The sequence below is a fragment of the Thamnophis sirtalis genome, unplaced genomic scaffold, assembly GCF_051295495.1.
Source record: "Thamnophis sirtalis isolate CommonGarterSnake01/CBP01778 unplaced genomic scaffold, rThaSir2_p1.2 scaffold_3, whole genome shotgun sequence".
Classification (NCBI taxonomy): domain Eukaryota; kingdom Metazoa; phylum Chordata; class Lepidosauria; order Squamata; family Natricidae; genus Thamnophis; species Thamnophis sirtalis.
Window position 1 is genome coordinate 19,562,784 of NW_028261383.1, and position 22,829 is coordinate 19,585,612.

General features: G+C 46.4%; 1 protein-coding gene across 1 annotated transcript in view; it reads left to right on the top strand.

The window, feature by feature from the left end:
- Positions 1-1,403: 1,403 nt before the first annotated feature.
- LOC106552808 (alpha-2-macroglobulin) overlaps positions 1,404-22,829 on the top strand; it is a 76,984-nt gene continuing 55,558 nt past the window's right edge. Inside the window, exons 1-5 of the mRNA XM_087708046.1 lie at positions 1,404-1,576; positions 11,555-11,738; positions 12,835-13,000; positions 13,349-13,401; positions 15,216-15,236. Of these exons, the coding sequence (XP_087564172.1) occupies positions 1,485-1,576; positions 11,555-11,738; positions 12,835-13,000; positions 13,349-13,401; positions 15,216-15,236 (516 nt within the window). The 5' untranslated portion in view covers positions 1,404-1,484. The remainder of the gene's footprint in view (positions 1,577-11,554; positions 11,739-12,834; positions 13,001-13,348; positions 13,402-15,215; positions 15,237-22,829) is intronic.

Genomic DNA, 22,829 nt, shown 5'->3' on the forward strand with positions numbered 1-22,829 from the left:
TGATTGATTAATCAATTGAAATGATTGGATGGGCATTTGTCTGGAATGGTATTGGATTTCCTCAGAGGTGGGCTTCATGGCTGAGCCATATCTTGGCTATACAGGTACAGGTAGTCCTCGAGTTACAACCACAATTGACCCCCAACGTTTACATTGCTAAGTGGAACATGTGTTAAGGGAGTTTTGCCCCATTTTATGACTTTTCTTGCCACAGTTGTTACGTGGATCATTGCATTTGTTAATTAGTAACACGGTTGTTAAGTGAATCTGGTTTCCCCATTGACTTCGCTCGTGAGGCGGTCGCAAAAGATGATCACATGACCCCAGGACACTGTGACCGTCATAAATATGAATCCATTGTCAAGCATCTGAATGCAACTGAACGACCATGGGGATGCTGCATTGGTTGTGAGTGTGAAAAACAGACATAAGTCACCTTTTTTCAGTAACTTTAGAACGGTCACTAAATGAACTGTTTGTAAGTCGAGGGCTACCTGTAGTCCTCCACTTATAACCATTCATTTAGGGACCATTTGAAGTTACAAGAGCACTGAAAAAAGTGACTTACGGCCAGTTTTGACACTTGTGACTGTTGCAGTATCTCTTATGGCGACGTGATCAAAATTCGGCAGCTAAAATCCTATTTATGACAGTTACGGTGTGCCAGGGTCATGCGATTCCCCTTTGGCGACCTTTTGGACAAGCCAAGAGGAAGCCAGATTCCCTTAACAAATGTGTGACTAACTTAACAATTGCCGTGGTTCACTTAATAACTGTGGCAAGAAAAATTGTAAAGTGGGCGCAAAACTGACAAGCGTGTTGCTCGGCGACAGAAATGTTGGCCTCAGTGGTGGTTCATACGTCGAGGCCTACCTGTAACCGTAAGCCTTTAGGTCTGTGTTTCTCAACCTTGGCGACTTTAAGTCCTGTGGACTTCAACTCCCAGAATCCCCCAGCCAGCAGAGCTGGCTGGGGAATTCTGGGAGTTGAAGTCCACAGGACTTAAAGTCGCCAAGGTTGAGAAACACTGCTTTAGGTCTTGGGAAATGGATTGACCTGGGGCTGGGAGGGCGGCCGGTGTGTGTGTGTGTGTGTGTTTGTGTGTGTTGTGTGTGTAAAGCTAGAGAAGAACAAAACTTCTATTGGCACACAGAGTTCTGTCTGGTGTATTGCTCAAATAATCTCTCTCTCTCTCTCTCTCTCTCTCTCACACACACACACACACACACACACACACACACACACGCACAGACACGCACACACAGCCAGGCAGGCGACTCAGCTGTGCAAACAGACAGCAAGCCAAAAGTGATAACCGCTGCGGGTAGAGAGGAATGTGGGTGTGTGGGTGTGTTTGTGTGTCCTCCGGGGAGTATAAAAGGAACCGCAGGTTAGCAGACGGCCGGAGCAGGTGAGGTGGAGAACAACTCCGTCTCTTCTGACCCACCAGCTTTGACTCCTCTACCAGCTGACCTCTCGACGCTATGGGGAAGAGCCGGATACTTGCAGGACCCTGCCTTTTTCTCCTGGGTCTCTTCTTCCTTCCCGGGGGGACCACAACACCGCCCCCAAAACCGTAAGCAGTTTTCCTCCTTTCTTTTTTCTTTGTTTGTTTGTTTGAAATGTTGGTTCTGGGTTTTCAGAAGGGAAAAAAATGGGTACAGATGCAGATTAACAACAATGGAAGGGTCCTTGTAGGTCATCTAGTCCAACCCCACCGTCCAAGCAGGAGAGCCTACTACACCATTTCTGACAGATGACAGTCAGGTCTCTTCTTGAAAGCCTCCAGTGATGAAGCTCCCACAACTTCCGAAGGCAACCTCTGTTCCATTGGTTGATTGTTCCTCACTGTCAGAGAATTTCTCCTTATTTCTAGGTTGAAACTCTCCTTGGTCATTTCCCATCCATTATTCCTTGTCTGGCCTTTGGGTGCTTTGGAAAATAGCTTGATCTCCCTCCTCTCTGTGGCAGCCCCTCAAATTTTGGAAGACTGCTGTCATGTCTCCCCTGGTCCTTCTCTTCACTAGACTAGCCATGCCCAGTTCCTGCAACTGTTCATCTTATGTTTTAGCTTCCAGTCGCCTCATCATCCTGGTTGCTCTTCTCTGCACTCTTTCTAGAGTCTCCACATCTTTATTATAGGGTGGTGATCATTTCATTTCATTTCATTTATTGAATTTCTAGGCCGCCCAATCCCGAAGGACTCTGGGCGGCTTACAGAAATGAAAAATATTAAAAAAGAATTAAAACAATAAGACACAACAAAGTTAAGAAGAAGCACAACATGCACCCAATCAGAGGTGGTGGTGGTGGTGGACCTCAATCAAGAGGTCAACAGCCCCAGGCCTGCCGGAAAAGCCAGGTTTTAATAGCTTTGCGGAAGGCCATGAGAGTGGGTAGGGCCCGGATCTCTGGGGGTAGTTCATTCCATAAGGCCGGAGCGGCAACAGAGAAGGCCCTACTCCGAGGCGTCGCCAGCCGGCATTGTCCCGCTGAAGGCACTCGGAGAAGGCCCATCCTGTGCGATCTTATTGGTCTAAGGGAGGTATATGGCAGAAGACAGTCTCGCATCTCAAAATTGGATGCAGTATTCTGTGTGGTCTTTCTAGAGTGGTATTAGTACCCCATTAGTGATCTTGATTGTATTCCTCTTTTAATGCAATTCAGGATTGCATTGGATTTTTTTGGCTGCCGCTGCACATTGCTGGCTCATATTTAGTTAGTTGTCCACTAAGACTCCAAGATCCCTCTCACAGTTACTGCGATTAAGCCCCGTTTTCTCCCAATCTATATGTGAACTTTTGGTTTTTCTTGCCTAAGTGTAAGACTACTTTTCTCTACATTGAATTTCATTTTTTTGTCTATTATTTCTTTATTTGTCCCTGAGATCACAGTCCTGCCTTCCCTGATGACGCTCAAGGCAGGCCACATCATTTCCCTTTTTCGTATTTGGTCCTCACAACCACCCTGCGAGGGAGGCTAGGTGAAGAAAGAGCAACTGGCTACCCAGCGTCCTTTGGTGGGCAAGGGTGGTTTTGAACCCGGGTCTCCTTGTCCCCGGCACAACTCTACACCATCCTGACTTTTTTTTTTTTTGGCAGAGCTGACTAATACAGGTAGTCCTCGACTTATGACCACAATGGAGGCCAACGTTTACGTTGTTAAGTGAGTTTGGCAAAACTGACTAATACAGGTAGATCACGACTTACGACCCTAAGGGGCTCCAAACTTTATGTTGCTGAGCGAGTTTTGAAAAACTGACTAGCACAGTTAATCTTCGATTTACGACGACAACCGAGCCCTAAATTCATGTTGCTAAACAAGAGATCCGTTAAGTGCCCTATTTTACAACCTATTTTACAACCTTACTTTCCATATTTGTTAAGTGAATCCCTGCAACTGATAAGTTTAGTCACTCGGTTGTTGAGCAAATCTGGCTTCCCCATTGACTTTGCTTCTCAGAACATCACAAAATGGAATCACATGAGCCCGGGAAACTGTGGCCGTCATAAATATGAACCACTTGCCCAGCATCTGAATTTTGATCATGTGGCCATGGGTGGGCGGATTCGTGGAATGCTGCAACGGTCGTAAGTGTGGGGAAAAAAGATCATGAGCCCACCTTTTTTCAGTGCTGTTGTAACTTAGAACCGTCACTAAACGAACGGTCGTAAGTCGAGGACTACCTGTAAATAAGTGCATACAGGCATTAGCCAGGTTGGGGTGGTGGAGTCTAAAGGCAGCAGGCTGGGAAACAGCAATGCAAATGCGAATCCTGCCAAGCTGGTTGAACCTGGGCCAGTCATTCTCTTTTTGTCCCAGGAAGAAGGAAGAGATTAGGGCAAGTCCCTTCTGAACTAAGGAGAAATTCCCTGACAGTTGGAACAATTAATCCCTGGAATAAATTGGCTCCAGAACAATAGCATAGAATAGTATTGTGACTGAACACACAAGGAATTTGTCTGGGTACATATGCTGTCAGTGCACCTAAAAGAAAAGATGCATTCATCACGGATCATAAGGTACCACACCTAACGATAGTCATCGGGAACAAATAAACAATCAAATCATATTAGGAAAACAATCAATATAGATTGTACGGATACAAGCAAGAAAGTTACAGTCATGCAGTCATAAGTGGGAGGAGATGAGTGATAGGAACGATGAGAAGATTAATAGTAGTACAAACTTAGTAAATAGTTTGGCAATGTGGTGGGAATTAGTTGTTTAGCAGAGTGACGGCATTTGGGGGAAAACTGTCCTTGTGTCCAGTTGTTCTGGTGTGCAGTGCCCTATAGTGTTGTTTTGAGAGTAGAAGTTGAAATAATTTATGTCGAGGTTCGAGGTTCGAGGTTCATTTTATTTATATGCTGCCCTATTCCCAACGGGACTCAGGGCGGCGCACAAATCCAAGGAGGGGAAGGGAAACACAAAACTACAACAAAAAATACAGAGCATTTAAAACAACCAACAGCCACACGATTCGAGAGGGGAAGGGAACTCATCGACCCCAGGCCTGCCGACACAGCCAGGTCTTAACGGCTTTTCGGAAGGCCTGGAGAGAGGTGAGGGTCCGAATCTCTGCGGGGAGCTCGTTCCAAAGGGCTGGAGCCGCCACAGAGAAGGCCCTCCCCCGGGTAGTGGCCAGATGACATTGGCTAGTAGACGGAACCCGGAGGAGGCCTAATCTGTGTGATCTTATGGGTCTTTGGGAGGTAATTGGCAGCAGGCGGTCTCTCAAGTACCCAGGTCCAATACCATGAAGGGCTTTATAAGTGACGATGATGTCGAGGATGTGAGGGGTCTGTAGATATTTCCACAGCCCTCTTTTTGACTCGTGCAGTGTACGGGTCCTCCATGGAAGGCAGGTTGGCAGCCATTGTTTTTTTTTTCCTGCAGTTCTGATTATCCCTTGAAGTCTGTGTCTGTCTTGTTGGGCTGAAGAACCAAACCAGACAGTTATGGAGGTGCGGATGACAAAAAAATTCCTCTGTAGAACAGAATCAGCAGCTCTTTGGCCAGTTTGAGCTTCCTGACTTGGCGCAGGAAGAACATTGTGAATGCTCCAACACTGGAAGTGTTTAAGAAGAGATCAGATAGCCATTTGTCTGAAATGGCTGTAGGGCAAGGATGTGCCATCCCCAACGAAAGAAGACTCCGAGGGTTGAGGTTCCTCGAAGTTCCATTTTAATAGAGGTGTCATATTGGCACATCTGGGGAAAACCCGGATCGGAGACTTTCCAGGTCTTTCCCACCCAAGTGAAAGTTCAAGTCCCCTGCCCAGCACCCTCGTGTCCGTCACATGACCCAATCAGGCACCGCCCAAAACTGGAGATGCCTCCCAGTTCATGCCACTCCAGGTGCAGGGTGAAAGGTCCTTGACTCTCGGAAAAAAGGAATGTCATTCTGACTATATCTACCCCAATCCGTATAATCCCATTTTCCCACAGTAGAAAATGTGGCAGGCCTGAAGGTGGCTTCCAGGCCTGACAGGGTGTCGAACTCGATTTCACTGAGGGCCGCATCGGGGCTGTGTTTGACCTTGGGCGGGGGGGCAGGTGGGCATGGCCAGCTCAACGTCATCGGTGTCGGGGATGCCTGTGGCAGAGTGTCCAGCAAAGGAAGGCAAGGCCAGGGAGAGGGCCAAACCCTTATTCCCCAGAGGGCCATTGCAGGAGGCTGTCGTATGGCCCTTTTGAGCTCCGTTTTTGCCGGCAGAGACACCATGGGCCGGACTCAATGTTTCCAGGGTGGCCCCCGTGGGCCAGATTTAAGCACCAGACACGCTAGATCCAGGCCCCGGGCCTTCAATTTGACACCCCTGGTATAGAGTTTGCTGCCTAAGCAGGGGGTTGGACTAAATGACCTCCAAGGTCCCTTCCAACTCTGTTATTGTATATTCTAGCTAATGAAGAAAAACTACAAGGACTGGTCCAGGATTAATAAAGGCAGCATACTTGTTTAGTGACTGCCTTCCGTATAGTGACCGTTTGGAGTCAAGATGGCGATGAAATAGTAACACTGCAATTAGTTCCTCGAATTTACAACCTTTGCATGTTTCTAAACCCAAGGAAAGCTGAAATCATACAGGTTAACAGAGTTAGAAGGGACTTTGTAGGTCATCCAGTCCATCCCCCCACCCAAGCAGGAGACCCTACACCATTTCTGACCAATGGCAATCCAATCTCTTCGTGAAATCCTCCAGTGATGAAGCTCCCACAACTTCTGAAGGCAACATCGCGATGTTGCTATCTAGTTGCCTCATCGGAGACATGGGTAGCATATAAATTTTTATAAACGTAACAAATGTTTCACTTAGCGACCACTTCACGTAACAACCCAAGTGGCCAATCTTCAATGTAGTCGCTATAGGAGGACGACCGGCAGCTGAATTCCATGCACTGGGAATGCTCACCAATGTGATGTCGGCAGCCTTAGAGGAGACGGTACCCCCGCACAGCTAACATGGGTGCTCACTCCCATTGTTGCATTTGTGAGTCTCTTTCCCAATATACAGGTAGTCCTTGACTTGCAATAACTCATTTAGTGACCGTTCAAAGTTACAACACCACTGAAAAAAGTGACTCATTATCACAGAGAATCAACAAGTAGAGCTCGATTTACAACCGAAATGGGGTCTACCCATTAGAGTCAGAAGTTGTGACGGTCATATGACCGACCCAATATTACGACCTTTTTTTTTTTTTTTGCAGCGGCCACAGTCATGAAACGAATCTATGGTTTGCTATAAGCTGGTTTTGCTGAAAACCAGAAGCAAATGTTGGTTTGGGGACAAAATGATTGTAAAAACGTGGACGTCAGAAGTGGTATTTAGCAGGTTCTGACCAGTTCTGGAGAACCGGTAACATAATATTTGAGTAGTTCGAAGAACTGGTAAATACCACCTCTGACTGGCCGCGCCCCCATCCATTCTCTGCTTCCCGAGTCGCAGCTGATCGTGGGGGAAATGAGGATTTTGCAGTATCCTTTCCCTGTAATGGGGAGGGAATGGAGATTTTGCAGTATCCTTCCCATGCCACGCCCACCAAGCCACGCCCACAGAACCTGTAATATTTTTTTTTAATCCAAATACTGGTGGACATGTGATTATAAATCAACCCAATTGGTGTCAAATGCTGAGAGCAGGGTCATGTGACTACAGCTAATATCAGAACTTCAAATCTGGGTCATAACTCGGTTGTAACGTCTACCGATTGCTAAGCAACCGGTCATAAGTCGAGAACTACCTGTGTGACCCACCGAAGATTTTGGGAATCATAGCCCATTGATGTTGACAAGCATGAAGCATGAAGAAAGGAGCATTGGGCGTGTTACATTTTGTGTCACTGTGTGCTTCAGAGTTCAATTTGTGACGGATGGCATTACTTGGAAGCTGATATTGTATTTAGTTTACTCATATAGCGTGACAAGGAAACGGCTTTAATTTAAGCCAGGAGAAAGGGTGAGAAACCTCCAGATTAATTTTAGTTCCATTTTTTTTTCATGAAGAAACTATTCTTTGTAATTCCTGTTCTCAAAAGGATGTGTGGCTTGACCGGAAAGCCTGGGAGAGCTAAAAATGTTCCCCCAGCTGGTTTTGCAAGTTTCACCTCCTATTTCAACAAGGAGGCTGGGAAACAAAAATCTAAAAAAAGAGAGAAAAATGTGGTTTGTACAGCAATGAAAACGTGACACCTTTGGCGTTTTCAAATCTCTTGAAGGCCTGTGATTTAGCAAACGAAGCCGACCAACCTTCTCTAATACAAGTAGTAGTCCTCTACTTACAACAGTTTATTTGACAATCTCCAAAGACATTTAAAAGTTTGCTTAGTGACTGTTTTTTTGGATTTTTTTTTATTTTTTTACAAACGCATCGTTGTGTGAACAGTGAGGAACAGTGAGTTACATTTTAGTACAAATAAAACGAATAGTACAAATAATACTCTCAAATAATACAGTAATACTCTTCCTATTTAACACAATTGACAATCTTATAGACTTTTAGTAATAATACACGTATTTGCTGGCGACCAAAACTGAACTGCATTCAGTTTTGATCTCCACAATGTAGAAAAGATGTGGAGACTTTAGAAAGAGTGCAGAGAAGAGCAACAAAGATGATTAGGGGACTGGAGACTAAAACATATGAAGAACGGTTGCAGGAACTGGGTATGTCTAGTTTAATAGAAAGAAGGACTAGGGGAGACAGGATAGCAGTCTTCCAATATCTCAGGGGTTGCCACAAAGAAGAGGGAGTCAAACTATTCTCCAAGGCACCTGAGGGTAGAACAAGAAGCAATGGGTGGAAACTAATCAAGGAGAGAAGCAACTTAGAACTGAGGAGAAATTTCCTGACACTTAGAACAATTAATCAGTGGAACAGAAGTTGCCTCCAGAAGTTGTGAATGCCCCAACACTGGAAGTCTTTAAGAAGATGTTGGATAGCCATTTGTCTGAAACGGTATAGGGTTTCCTGCCTAGGGAAGGGGTTGGACTAGAAGAATCTCCAAGGTCCCTTCCAACTCTGCTATTGTATTGTATTATTGTATTTTATTGAATTATAATCTTTCCTTAATTGTTCAATATTTCAGTATATTATTTTTATGCCAATCTCCATATTCTTGATATTACTCCAGATAGAACACTAATAATAATATTAGTTACGTTTAACAAACTTATATAATTCTAATAGTAATACACAGATTTGTATTGAATTATAATCTTCCATTGTTCCCCATTCTAATTTTTGGTTATGCCACTGTTATATTTAAAAAATATCCCATTTCTAATCACATTTTAAAACGAATAAAATAATGTTCATCTTAGTTATATTTGACAAGTTATATCATTCTAATAATAATTCACATTTTGTTGAAATATGATCTTTCATTAGTGATTGTTTGAAGTTACAACAGCATGGGGAAAAAAGTGACTTACAACCTTTTTTCAAACTTACGACCGTTGCAGAATCCCTATGGCCACCTGATCCCAGTTCAGATGCTTGGCAACTGGCTCATATTTCCGACGGTTGCAGTGTCACAACTGGGGTCACCATTTGGTCCCCTTTTGTGACCTCCTGACAAGCAAAGTCGATGGAGAATTCAGATTCACTTCACAATTGTGTTACTAACTTAAACACCACCACGGTGATTCACTTAAAAACAGTGGTAAGAAAGGTTATAAAATGGGGCAAAACTCACCACAAATGTCTCATTTAGCAACATAAATTGTGGGCTCGATTGTGGTTCTAAGTCGAGGACTGCCTGTGGCTAGGACTCACACCAGACCAAGGGATGGATGCGAAAGGGGATTTGAACCAAGTGCCCAAATGACTTCATAATTGTTTTGGTCACCACAATGTTAAAAAAAATAGTTGAGATTTTAGAAAGAGTGCAGAAAAGAGCAACAAAGATGATGAGGGGACTGGAAGCTAAAACATATGAAGAACAGTTGTAGGAACTGGGTATGTCTAGTTTAATGAAAAGAAGGACTAGGGGAGACATGATAGCAGTGTTCCAATATCTCAGGGGTTGCCACAAAGAAGAGGGAGTCAAACTACTCTCCAAGGCACCTGAGGGCAGAACAAGAAGCAATGGGTGGAAACTAATCAAGGAGAGAAGCAACTTAGCATGAAGAAGAACTGAGAGCAATTAACAATTTGCCTCCAGAAGTTGTGAATGCTTCAACACTGGAGGTTTTTAAGAAGAGAGCGGACAAACCCTTTGTCTGACATTTTGCCAAATTTTACGACCTTTCTTGCCAGAGGTGTTGAGTGTAACAATGCAGTTGTTAAGTTAGTCACACGGTGGTTATTCAGGGAACCTGGCTCGCCTGATGACTTGGCTCGTTAGAAGGTCGCAAAAAGGGGATCCCACGACCCTGTGACAATGCAACCGTCATATATATGAGTCAGTTGCTAAGTTTTTCAACAACGTAAATTCGAACAGTCACTGAAAAAAGGATTGGAAGTCAAAGGCCACCTGTGTTAACTTTTAACTCACAGGGAATACAATTTGATGACAAGTGAGATGGGCAAAATTTTCCCTTTTAGTATGGATAAACTCTTCGGGAGCAAATACATGACTATCTGCCAGTTATTTGCTTTTAATCACTGAAAACAACCTTCCTTCCTTCCCTCCCTCCCCTCTCCTTCTTTCTTTCCTTCCTTCCCTCCCTCCTTCCCTCTCTCCCCCTCCCTCTCCTTTCTTCCTTCCTTCCCACCCTCTATCCCTCCCTCTCCTTCTTTCCTTCCCTCTCTCCTTCCCTCTCTCCCCACCCTCTCATTCCTTCCTTCCCTCCCTCTATCCCTCCCTCTCCTTCTTTCCTTCCCTCTCTCCTTCCCTCTCTCCCCGCCTTTTCATTCCTTCCTTCCCTCCCTCTATCCCTCCCTCTCCTTTCTTCCTTCCTTCCCACCCTCTATCCCTCCCTCTCCTTCTTTCCTTCCCTCTCTCCTTCCCTCTCTCCCCGCCTTTTCATTCCTTCCTTCCCTCCCTCTATCCCTCCCTCTCCTTTCTTCCTTCCTTCCCACCCTCTATCCCTCCCTCTCCTTCTTTCCTTCCCTCTCTCCTTCCCTCTCTCCCCACCCTCTCATTCCTTCCTTCCCTCCCTCTATCCCTCCCTCTCCTTCTTTCCTTCCCTCTCTCCTTCCCTCTCTCATTCCTTCCTTCCCTCCCTCCCCCTCTCCTTCTTTCCCCCTCCCTCTCCTTCTTTCTTTCCTTCCTTCCCTCCCCCTCCTCCTCACTTTCCTTCCTTCCCTCCCTCCCTCTCCTTCTTTCCTTCCCTCTCTCCTTCCCTCTCTCCCCACTTTTTCATTCCCTCCTTCCTTCCCTCCCTACCCCTCTCCTTCTTTCCCCCTCCCTCTCCTTCTTTCTTTCCTTCTTTCCCTCCCCCCTCCTCTTCACTTTCCTCCCTCCCTCTCCTTCTTTCCTTCCCTCCCTCCCTCCTTCCCTCCCTCCCTGCCCTCTCCTTTCTTCTCTCCCTCCCTCTCCTTCTTCCCTCCCTCCTTCCCTCTCTCTCCTCCCTCTCCTTTCTTCCTTCCCTCCCTCTATCCCTCTCTCTCTTTCTTTCCTTCTCTCTCTCCTTCCCTCTCTCCCCGGCCTCTCATTCCTTCCTTCCCTCCCTACCCCTCTCCTTCTTTCCCCCTCCCTCTCCTTCTTTCTTTCCTTCCTTCCCTCCCTCCCCCTCCCCCTCACCTCCCTTCCCTCCCTCCTTCCCTCCCTCCCCGCCCTCTCCTTTCTTCTCTCCCTCCCTCTCTCTCCTTCTTTCCTTCCCTCCCTCCTTCCCTCTCTCCCCTCCCTCTCATTCCTTCCGTCTTTCCCTCCCTCCCCCCTCTTCTTCCTTCCTTCTTCCCTCCCTCCCTCCATCCCTCCCTCTCTTTCTTTCCTTCCTTCCCTCCCCCCTCCCCCCATAGAGGGTATTACAAAATTAAATTTAGTTTAATCCAGTTAGTTTTTGTTTTTTTAGCAACCGGTGTTGGGATATGCCACTCCTCTGGCAGGATGGGCGTCTTCATTCTCTGGTCCCTTGACTGAACTTTTGTTTTCTCTCTTTCCAGGCAATACCTGGTTTTGGTACCTTACGTTGTCCCCACGGAAACCTCCAGGAAGATCTGTGTCCAGCTGAGCCACCTGAATGAGTCTGTGACCCTGAGCATCACCCTGGAATACGGCTTGCAGAACAGGAGCCTCCTAAGCGAGGTCGTCTCCAAGAAAGACCTCTTCCAGTGCACCGACTTCCAGGTGAGGCCGCTGGGGCTCTCTTCGGAGGTCCATGCAGGGAGCAACAGCAAAAGGATAACCAAATTAAGAAATGGCCTGGATATACTTTCATGGCATAGTGGAAGACGAATGTTTCTCCATTAGGATTTCATGACGTTACTATGATTGTGCTGCTGTATTAATAGCAACAATTCAACCATACGCAGAGCAGTCAAGCCGGCAATATGAGATTTCATGTTTATTTGGATCTTTGGCATCTGTATTCATTGAGTTGTGTGAATAGAGCCCTTCTCTTCACAACCTTTCTCTTCTTTTCTCTTCTCTTCTTTTCTCTTCACCTTCTTCTTTCTCTCTTCACCTCCTTTCTCTTCTATTCTCTTCTCCTTTCTCTTCTCTTCACCGTTCTCTTCTCGCCTTCTTCTTTCTCTTCTCTTCTCTTCCTTTCTCTTCTCTTCTCTTCTCTTCTCTTCTCTTCACCTCCTTTGTATTCTCTTCTTCTTCTCCTTTCTCTTCTCACCTCCTTTCTCTTCTCGCCTTCTTCTTTCTCTTCTCTTTCTTTCTCTTCTCTTCTCTTTGCCTCCTCATTTCTCTTCTTTTCTTTTCTCTTCTTTTCTCTTCTCTTTGCCTTCCCCTTTCTCTTCTCTTCACCTCCTTTCTCTTCTTTTCTTTTCTCTTCTTTTCTCTTCTCTTCTCTTTGCCTTCCCCTTTCTCTTCTATTCTCTTCGCCTCCTCCTTTCTCTTCTATTCATCTCCTTTCTCTGGTCTTCTCTTCGCTTTCTTCTTTCTCTTCTCTTCACCTCCTTCTCTTCACCTCTCTTCTTTTTGCCTTCTCCTTTCTCTTCTCTTCTCTTCACCTTCTCCTTTCTCTTCTCTTCACCTTCTCCTTTCTCTTCTCTTCTCCTTCTACTCCCCTCCCCTTCCCTGCCTCCCCTCTTCTACTTTGCCTTCTCCTCGTCTCCCCTCCCCTTCCTTCCCCTCCCCTCTCCCCTCCTACTTTGCCTCCCCCCCCCTCTGTCTCTTCCCCTCCCCTCCTCTCCTCTGTCTTTGGCTTGGCCAATTAACAGCCACTGTACTCCTCTCTAGAAAAACTAACCTGCCTGCTTTCTCCCTTCTCCAGCTCCCCAAATGGGAAAGGTCCTTCAACACCCACATAGCGCTTTTCACAGTGGAGGTGACAGGAGCAACCCTGAGGTACTTAGATCGGAAGAGAGTCTACATCGACAATCAGGAGAGCCTCATCTTTGTTCAGACCGACAAACCCATCTACAAGCCAGGACAGAAAGGTAAGAGCTCTGGAAAGGGACCAGCTCTCTGCCAATTGTATGTGATCTCAGTTCAAGATGTTGTGCCTCTTGGGTATCTAACAAGGGTCTCACTTTTAGCTGGGATGGGGGGGTACATGAACCCGTAAGCCCCATACAGCCCCTGGTCCCATGTTCCTGGCCTTGACGGCCCTTTTGAAGTGGCCCAATTTCAACCTTCGTAAGCCAAAAAAGTTTATTTATATATTAAACGACTTAGCCCAGGGGTCAACCTTTCCTTTGAAAACCTTTGGCTTCTCATCCAAGAAGCTTCTTCCATTCTGAAGATCTCTTATCCCTCTTAAAATGGTTTTCTTCTTGCTTTCTCAGTTCTGTTTCGTTGCGTCTCTCTGAATAAGGAATTCATTCCGGTAAATGAGAAGGTAGGTTTCACCATGCAGCAAACTTTTCAAGATAGTTGTTCAGGTCATGAGAACATTCGGGGATTATGTAAATGGAGGCAATTCCCTTGAGAGTTTGTTAAACCTCTGTGTTAAAGTTCTGTTTATCCACTGGGGCCTCGGAAGCAGAATCCAAGGAAGGGTATCGCCAATGAAACTGGGTCTTTGAATCATTTGGGGCAAGCAGTGGTAGATATGGTCTATCTCAGCCACCCTACTTTGATTCCTTCCAGATGAGTTGGGACTACATTTCCCAGGACATCCAAACTCTTATTTTATTGTAGGATTATAATCCTGGGATTTTGGAAAGTAGCACATTTGAGGGCACTTCCACTTAGGTCAGGGGTAAGGAACTGTGGCCCTAGGACCTGTGGACTTCAACTCCCAGAATTCCTGAGGCAGCATGGGGAACGACGGCCCCTTTCTGACTTGTGGACTTCAACTCCCAGAATTCCTGAGGCAGCATGGGGAACGATGGTCCCTTTCTGACTTGTGGACTTCAACTCCCAGCATTCCTGAGGCAGCATGGGGAACAATGGCCCCTTTCTGACTTGTGGACTTCAACTCCCAGAATTCCTGAGGCAGCATGGGGAACGATGGCCCCTTTCTGACTTGTGGACTTCAACTCCCAGAATTCCTGAGGCAGCATGGGGAACGACGGTCCCTTTCTAACTTGTGGACTTCAACTCCCAGAATTCCTGAGGCAGCATGGGGAACAATGGTCCCTTTCTGACTTCTGGACTTCAACTCCCAGCATTCCTGAGGCAGCATGGGGAACGATGGCCCCTGTCTGACTTGTGGACTTCAACTCCCAGAATTGTGACTGGGTGATTGACGCCTCACTCCTTTTCATGTGTGCCAATGATGCATGTGAAAAAAAGGGCAGCGTGTCCATCACGCAATCACAACTACACAACTTTGATTTTTCCAACCCCCCCACCCACCCTGTGAATGCAGGCAGAGCAACCTGTTTGAAGATGAAAGCTCCTTCCTTGCAGGTTCTAAAGGAGACCTCCTATCACGGATGGTCTTCGTGGAGCATGTCTAGACAACCAATATTTCTTCAGATATTTCCAAATGTGGGGGGGGGGGATGAGATTGTGTCACTGGATGCACCCATCTGTGGTTGGGGAGAGAAAGGATCCATGCATCTTCTCTTATGGACCCCGTATGTCTATCCCCAAGATTTTGCTTAGTAGCCATGGACGCAACCTCCTTGGTGGTATGAGATCAGGTCACCAAGAAATTAAGGAAGGGGCCAAGATTTGTCTTCAAGTAAGCTCTAACACAGAGTTTCCAGACCTTGTGGATAGTGGTGGGATGCAACTGGTTTAACAACCGGTTTAGTGAGCATTTCGTGTGTGTGGGCAGCATTCAAAAAACCAACTTTTTTAAGCTTCAAAACTTACCTTCTACATCAGCGCCTGTAAGTAAAACAGCTGACGCGCGACAATCTGATGTGCCACACGAATCAGTTGAGCTAAAAAACAGGGAAATATAGGACAGGAAAGTGCAGAAGCAGGTGGGCGGGGCCAATTGCTCACCGGAACTACCAGTTTGCCCGAATTGGTCCGAACCGGCGGAATCCCACCCCTGCTTGTAGACTTCAATTCCCAGGATGCATAGCCATGGCCATGCTGGCTGAAGAATTCTGGGAATTGAAGTTCACTGAGCTTGAACTTCGACGATATGCAAATCAGCGTCGTGATTTACTTAGGGGGGTGGCCAGGTTGAAAAATTCCGCTCCAATTCATTCCTTTTTTCTGATTTTGTTTTAAATGTGTTTCCTTCCGCAGGTTCCCTTGATCTACATCGAGGTAAGTAACGAAGTCTTCTTCCCCCGTGATTGTTCAGAGATTAATCAATAACAGGACCCTCCAGCCAGGTCACTTTTCCAATGACCTGAACTTTAATTCCCTTATCGCTCAGGCAGGGTCATTAAGGTCACGATGATGCCCTCACCTGCGCAAATGAAGCCCCGCCCACTTTTCCTGTGTGTCAGCACTCCTCCATTGAATAATTAGGAAAGAAAACCACGAGACTCCATAGGTAGAAATCAAGTGTACTTTTACTAATTATAAATGATTAAAGGCGTAGCAAAGCGAAGACTGATTATTTAGGCGCAAAAGCAGTTGATATATAGAATAACCCATTCCCCACCCCTTGGCATCCCAGTTACAGTCCAATCATAATTCTCCTAAGTGTCAGGTGTGAGATAACTTCAAAAGGCATCACTAAGATGGAATGTCGGTGCCGTTAGTCCTGGCGGGAACCTCCTACGCATGCGTAGTCCGACAGGCAGCAGAGCTCCAGAATCTTCCTCCACCACAATTAGTAAACCCCTCCCAAATACCATGCCCTCCCTCCCCGTTTCATGGCAGCCGAAGCAGCAGCAAAGCAGAGGCTGACACTGTGCTTCATTTGCAGAAATCAATAAACTACCACTGTGTTGCAAGAGGAGAAATAAAATGAGGAGAACACTCTCTAGTAGCCTATATAGCCTATATAGCCTATCTAGAACCTATGACACGCGTGCCACAGATGGCACGTGGCACCATTTGTCAGGGCACGGGAGGCGTTGCCCTATCAGCTGACTTCAGCCTTCTTTTCAGGCCATTTTTCACCCTCCCCAAGCTCCAGAGGCTTTATAGGAGCCTGGGGAGGGCGAAAACAGCCTCCCCGCCCCCCGGAGGCCCCCCGGAAACTTCAGGAACTTCCCTGAAGCTTCTGGAGCGCAAAAAATCAGCCCTACGGGCAAACCGGAGGTTCAAGAACGGATTTCTGGTTTGCTCTTCCGGTTTGCTTGTAGGATCATTTTTCGCCCTCCAGAGCCTTCAGGGAAGCCACCTGAAGGTCCCTGAAGTCTCCGGAGGGCTAAAACCGGCCCTACAAGCCAACCGGAAGTTCATTCCTGAATTTACGGTTGGCCGTAGGGCCGTTTTTTTGCACTCTGGAGGCTTCAGGGAAGCTCCTGAAGCCTCCGGATGGCCTCCGGGGTGTGTGTGTGTGGGAGGCTGTTTTCGCCCTCCCCAGGCTCCTATAAAGCCTCTGGAGCCTGGAGATGGCAAAAAAAGCATCCCCAAAACGGGTGGGGAGTGCTGGTCATGCGCACATACATGCTGGGGTCGTGCGCATTGCATTATGGGGGTGACACACCCGCGCACGACCCCCCTGCACTCCCCTCGGTTTTGGCTCGCCATCACTGCTATATAGGAATAACAATTAATCCTTTGGTTTATATACTGCTTCATAGTGCATTAATACCCCTCTCTAAGCGGTTTATAGAGTCAGCAGATTGTCCCCAACAATCTGGGTCCTCATTTTACCCACATCGGAAAGATGGAAGGCTGAGTCAACCTTAAGCCGGTCAGGATCGAACTGCTGGCAGTTGGCAGAATTAGACTGCAATGCTGCATTCTAACCACTGTGCCACCACGGCTCTTATATATAAGCAGCAATTAGATTCCTGTCCAGGAGTTTCCCAACCCATGGCAATTTTAATACGCATGGACTCTAACTCCCAGAATTCCCCAAGCCAGCATGGAGGAATTCGGAGGGTTGAAAACTACGCATGTTAAAGTTGCCACATTGTTCTTGTCGCTTCTTATTTAGCCTTTAGATCGGCGTCTCTGTTTGCCTTGCGCCCTAAGGGGCAGGGAAGGCAACCAATTTGGTGCAGGATTAAAATGAAAGCATGCAAATTTCTTTAAAGCGCTTGAGGGCAGGACAAGAAGTGACAGAGGGAAGCTGATCAAAGAGAGATCTGACCTCCTGACCTTCCAATATTTGAGAGGCTGCCACAAAGCAGAGGTGGTCCAACACTGGAGGCTTTTAAAAAGACATTGGCAACCATTTGTCTAAAATGGTATAGGGAGGGCTTCCTGCCTGAGTGGGTGTTGTACTAGAAGACCTCCAAGGTCCCTTCCAACTCTGTTATTCTCTTCTTTTCTCTTGAATGGGTGTTGTACTAGAAGTCTTCCAAGGTCTCGTCTCTTCTCTTCTCTTCTCTTCCCTTCCCTTCCCTTCCCTTCCCTTCCCTTCCCTTCCCTTCCCTTCCCTTCCCTTCCCTTCCCTTCCCTTTTCTTCCCTTCAGTGGGTGTTGAACTAGAAGACCTCCAAGATCTCTTCTCTTGAGTGGGTGTTGTACTAGAAGTCCTCCAAGATCTCTTCCCTTCCCTTCCCTTCCCTTCCCTTTTCTTCCCTTCAGTGGGTGTTGAACTAGAAGACCTCCAAGATTTCTCTTCTCTTCCCTTCTCTTCCCTTCTCTTGAGTGGGTGTTGTACTAGAAGTCCTCCAAGATCTCTTCTCTTCCCTTCCCTTCCCTTCCCTTCTCTTCCCTTCCCTTCAGTGGGTGTTGAACTAGAAGACCTCCAAGATCTCTTCTCTTGAGTGGGTGTTGTACTAGAAGTCCTCCAAGATCTCTTCTCTTCTCTTCCCTTCCCTTCCCTTCCCTTTTCTTCCCTTCAGTGGGTGTTGAACTAGAAGACCTCCAAGATTTCTCTTCTCTTCCCTTCTCTTCCCTTCTCTTGAGTGGGTGTTGTACTAGAAGTCCTCCAAGATCTCTTCCCTTCCCTTCCCTTCCCTTCCCTTCTCTTCCCTTCCCTTCAGTGGGTGTTGAACTAGAAGACCTCCAAGATCTCTTCTCTTGAGTGGGTGTTGTACTAGAAGTCCTCCAAGATCTCTTCTCTTCTCTTCCCTTCCCTTCCCTTCCCTTTTCTTCCCTTCAGTGGGTGTTGAACTAGAAGACCTCCAAGATCTCTTCTCTTGAGTGGGTGTTGTACTAGAAGTCCTCCAAGATCTCTTCCCTTCCCTTCCCTTCCCTTCCCTTCTCTTCCCTTCCCTTCAGTGGGTGTTGAACTAGAAGACCTCCAAGATCTCTTCTCTTGAGTGGGTGTTGTACTAGAAGTCCTCCAAGATCTCTTCTCTTCTCTTCCCTTCCCTTCCCTTCCCTTTTCTTCCCTTCAGTGGGTGTTGAACTAGAAGACCTCCAAGATTTCTCTTCTCTTCCCTTCTCTTCCCTTCTCTTGAGTGGGTGTTGTACTAGAAGTCCTCCAAGATCTCTTCCCTTCCCTTCCCTTCCCTTCCCTTCTCTTCCCTTCCCTTCAGTGGGTGTTGAACTAGAAGACCTCCAAGATCTCTTCTCTTGAGTGGGTGTTGTACTAGAAGTCCTCCAAGATCTCTTCTCTTCTCTTCCCTTCCCTTCCCTTCCCTTTTCTTCCCTTCAGTGGGTGTTGAACTAGAAGACCTCCAAGATCTCTTCTCTTGAGTGGGTGTTGTACTAGAAGTCCTCCAAGATCTCTTCCCTTCCCTTCCCTTCCCTTCCCTTCCCTTCCCTTTTCTTCCCTTCAGTGGGTGTTGAACTAGAAGACCTCCAAGATCTCTTCTCTTGAGTGGGTGTTGTACTAGAAGTCCTCCAAGATCTCTTCTCTTCCCTTCCCTTCCCTTCCCTTCCCTTTTCTTCCCTTCAGTGGGTGTTGAACTAGAAGACCTCCAAGATTTCTCTTCTCTTCCCTTCTCTTCCCTTCTCTTGAGTGGGTGTTGTACTAGAAGTCCTCCAAGATCTCTTCTCTTCCCTTCCCTTCCCTTCCCTTCTCTTCCCTTCCCTTCAGTGGGTGTTGAACTAGAAGACCTCCAAGATCTCTTCTCTTGAGTGGGTGTTGTACTAGAAGTCCTCCAAGATCTCTTCTCTTCTCTTCCCTTCCCTTCCCTTCCCTTTTCTTCCCTTCAGTGGGTGTTGAACTAGAAGACCTCCAAGATTTCTCTTCTCTTCCCTTCTCTTCCCTTCTCTTGAGTGGGTGTTGTACTAGAAGTCCTCCAAGATCTCTTCCCTTCCCTTCCCTTCCCTTCCCTTCTCTTCCCTTCCCTTCAGTGGGTGTTGAACTAGAAGACCTCCAAGATCTCTTCTCTTGAGTGGGTGTTGTACTAGAAGTCCTCCAAGATCTCTTCCCTTCCCTTCCCTTCCCTTCTCTTCCCTTCCCTTCAGTGGGTGTTGAACTAGAAGACCTCCAAGATCTCTTCTCTTGAGTGGGTGTTGTACTAGAAGTCCTCCAAGATCTCTTCTCTTCTCTTCCCTTCCCTTCCCTTCCCTTTTCTTCCCTTCAGTGGGTGTTGAACTAGAAGACCTCCAAGATTTCTCTTCTCTTCCCTTCTCTTCCCTTCTCTTGAGTGGGTGTTGTACTAGAAGTCCTCCAAGATCTCTTCTCTTCCCTTCCCTTCCCTTCCCTTCTCTTCCCTTCCGTTCCCTTCCCTTCCCTTCCCTTCAGTGGGTGTTGAACTAGAAGACCTCCAAGATTTCTCTTCTCTTCCCTTCTCTTCCCTTCTCTTGAGTGGGTGTTGTACTAGAAGTCCTCCAAGATGTCTTCCCTTCCCTTCCCTTCAGTGGGTGTTGAACTAGAAGACCTCCAAGATCCCTTCTCTTGAGTGGGTGTTGTACTAGAAGTCCTCCAAGATCTCTTCTCTTCTCTTCCCTTCCCTTCCCTTCTGTGGATGTTGTATTAGAAGACTTCCAAGATATCTCCTCTCTTCTCTTCTTTTGAGTGGGTGTTGTACTAGAAGACCTCCAAGGTCCCTTCCAACTCTGTTATTCTCTTCTCTTCTCTTGAGTGGGTGTTGTACTAGAAGTCCTCCAAGATCTCTTTCTTCTCTTCTCTTCTCTTCTCTTCTCTTCTCTTCTCTTCTCTTCTCTTCTCTTCTCTTCTATGAGTGTTGTACTAGAAGACCTACAAGGTCCCTCTTCTCTTCTCTTGAATGGGTGTTGTACTAGAAGACCTACAAGGTCCCTCTTCTCTTCCTCTTCTCTTCTCTTCTTTTCTCTTCTCTTTGCTTCCCTTCCCTTTAGTGGGTGTTGAACTAGAAGACCCCCAAGATCTCTCTTCTCTTCTCTTCTCTTCCCTTCTCTTCTCTTGAATGGGTGTTGTACTAGAAGACCTTCAAGGTCCCTCTTCTCTTCTCTTCTCTTCTCTTCTCTTCTCTTCTCTTCCTCTTCTCTCACTGGGTTGGACTAGGAGGCCACCAAGACCCCTTCCAGCTCTGTTATTCTATACTCTGCTAGCTAAATTACCGGAGAAATCCTCCTAAGAATCCCATCAGTTCCCTTGTTAATCGCAATAGGTGGGAAGGGACTCTTGTTTTCATATTCCATTTGAGATTCTAAACTATATGGAGGGAGAAACACCTTTGACAGATGGATTCTATAGAAATTCTATAGGAAAACGAGTGGCTGAATCCACCTAAAACTGACCTCTTTCTGTAAGCTGCTCTTAGGGGAGTTTTCATTTTTGAAAGAGATATCACTCATTAACTTGGGGGAACGATGCTCAAATTCCAGCTTGGGGGCAACTATGGCCTCTTCGCGACCTGTGGACTTCAATTCCCAAAATTCCTGAGCCAGCCATGCTCCATCCACAGGATTTTTAAAGGGATCCTACTTTCCCTGCTCAAAGTTCATCTTTGTTTTATTGCAATCATCAAGCCACCAAGGCCTTGAACCGCTTGCAACAGACTCCCCAAATTGGATATTATCCAAGGGCATTGCAGTTCCATTTTCCTGGGCTCCAATCTGCTCAGGGTGGATTCTTTAAAGGGAGAATGAAATTTGGAGAAGATTCGCTTGTGCCAGAGGTGGGGGGAACGATGGCCGCTTTATGACTTGTGGACTTCAACTCCCAGAATTCCTGAGGCAGCATGGGAAAAATGGCTTCTTTATGACTTGTGGACTTCAACTCCCAGAATTCCTGAGACAGCATGGCTGTTTCAGGAATTGTGGGAGTTGAGGTCCACAAGTCTCCAAAGGGCCATTGTTCCTCGCCCCTAGCTTATGCATTCTGATGAAGCTCTAGGATTCTGAAGGAGACAATCTCTTTTTCTTTTGTTCAGTCGTGTCCGATTCTTGGACTGTACAAATCTGGCAGTTTTTTTGGCAAGGCTTTTCAGAAATGGTTTGCCATTGCCTCCTTCCGGGGCTGACTAGAACTAGTCTCCTCATTTCTAGCCTTATATTTTAAACACTACTTCACTGGCTCACTTCTTACCTCCTAGAAGTAATCTTTGATTTAGAACAATTCATTTAGTGACCATTCAAAAAGTGGGTCGCTGCCGGTTTTATGACCATTTTGCAATATGCGTGCAATGCGCACTGTTCAATGTAAATTGTTCTTCGGGCACGCGCAGAACAATTTACAGTTCAACTGTGCACACACAGTCACTAAAAAACAAAATGGCAGCAGCCCAGTGGCAGTGAGGGAACTAGTTCAGGGGTGTGGCAGGCTTGGGCCGCTGCCAGTTCTGTGACCCAGGCCTGAATTCCACTACCGGTTCAGCCGAACTGGGCCGAACTGGGAGCAACCCACCTCTGGACTTATGACTGTGTTTTATACGTATGACCGTTTGAGGGAGATAGGCAGTTTCGAAATGTGAAATATAAATAAAGTATCCACACATACATACGCATGGATAAGTTGACCCACAAATATTATCAAATACAGGCAGTCCTCGGCTTACAACAGTTCATTTAGCGGCTGTTTGAAGTTACAACGCCGCTGGAAAAAGTGACATGATTGTTTTTCATACTTAACGACCGTTGCGGCATCCCCTTGGTCGCTTGATCCAAACTCAGACACCTGGCAACCCTCATATTTGCGACGGTTGCAGTGTCCCTGGGTCATGTGATCCCTTTTTTTTTGTGACCTCCTGAGACGCAAAGTCAATGGGGGAAGACATATTCACTTAATAATCGTGTCACTGACAACTTCCGCAGTGATTCGCTGTGGCAAGAAAGGTCATCAAATGGAGCAAAGCGAAAATTGATCCAATTGGAAAAAAAATATGCAGACTGGATCGGTTCTGTGAGTTGAGATGAAATGACAATCAATGCTCCCACTTCATTTTCTAATGCAGTCATATAAAAATCCAAATACTGCATACCTCTAGACGTATATAGTAGAAGAAGGTGCGTATGCCAAATATGTATGCATTCATAAAAATAAGGGAGGGGAATAGAAGAATAGAATAGAATAGAATAGAATAGAATAGAATAGAATAGAATAGAATAGAATAGAATCAACAGAGTTGGAAGGGACCTTGGAGGTCTTCTAGTCCAACCCCCTGCCTAGGCAGGAAACCCTATACCGTTTCAGACAGATGCCTATCCAACATCTTCTTAAAGACTTCCAGTGTTGGAGCATTCACAACTTCTGGAGGCAACTTCTGTTCCACTGATCAATTGTTTTAACCGTCAGGAAATTTCTCCTTAGTTCTAGGTTGCTTCTCTCCTTGATTAGTTTCCACCCATTGCTTCTTGTCCTGCTCTCAGGTGCTTTGGAGAGTAGCTTGACTCCCTCTTCTTTGTGGCAGCCCCTCAAATATTGGAACACAGCTATCATGTCACTCCTGGTCCTTCTTTTCGTACCCAA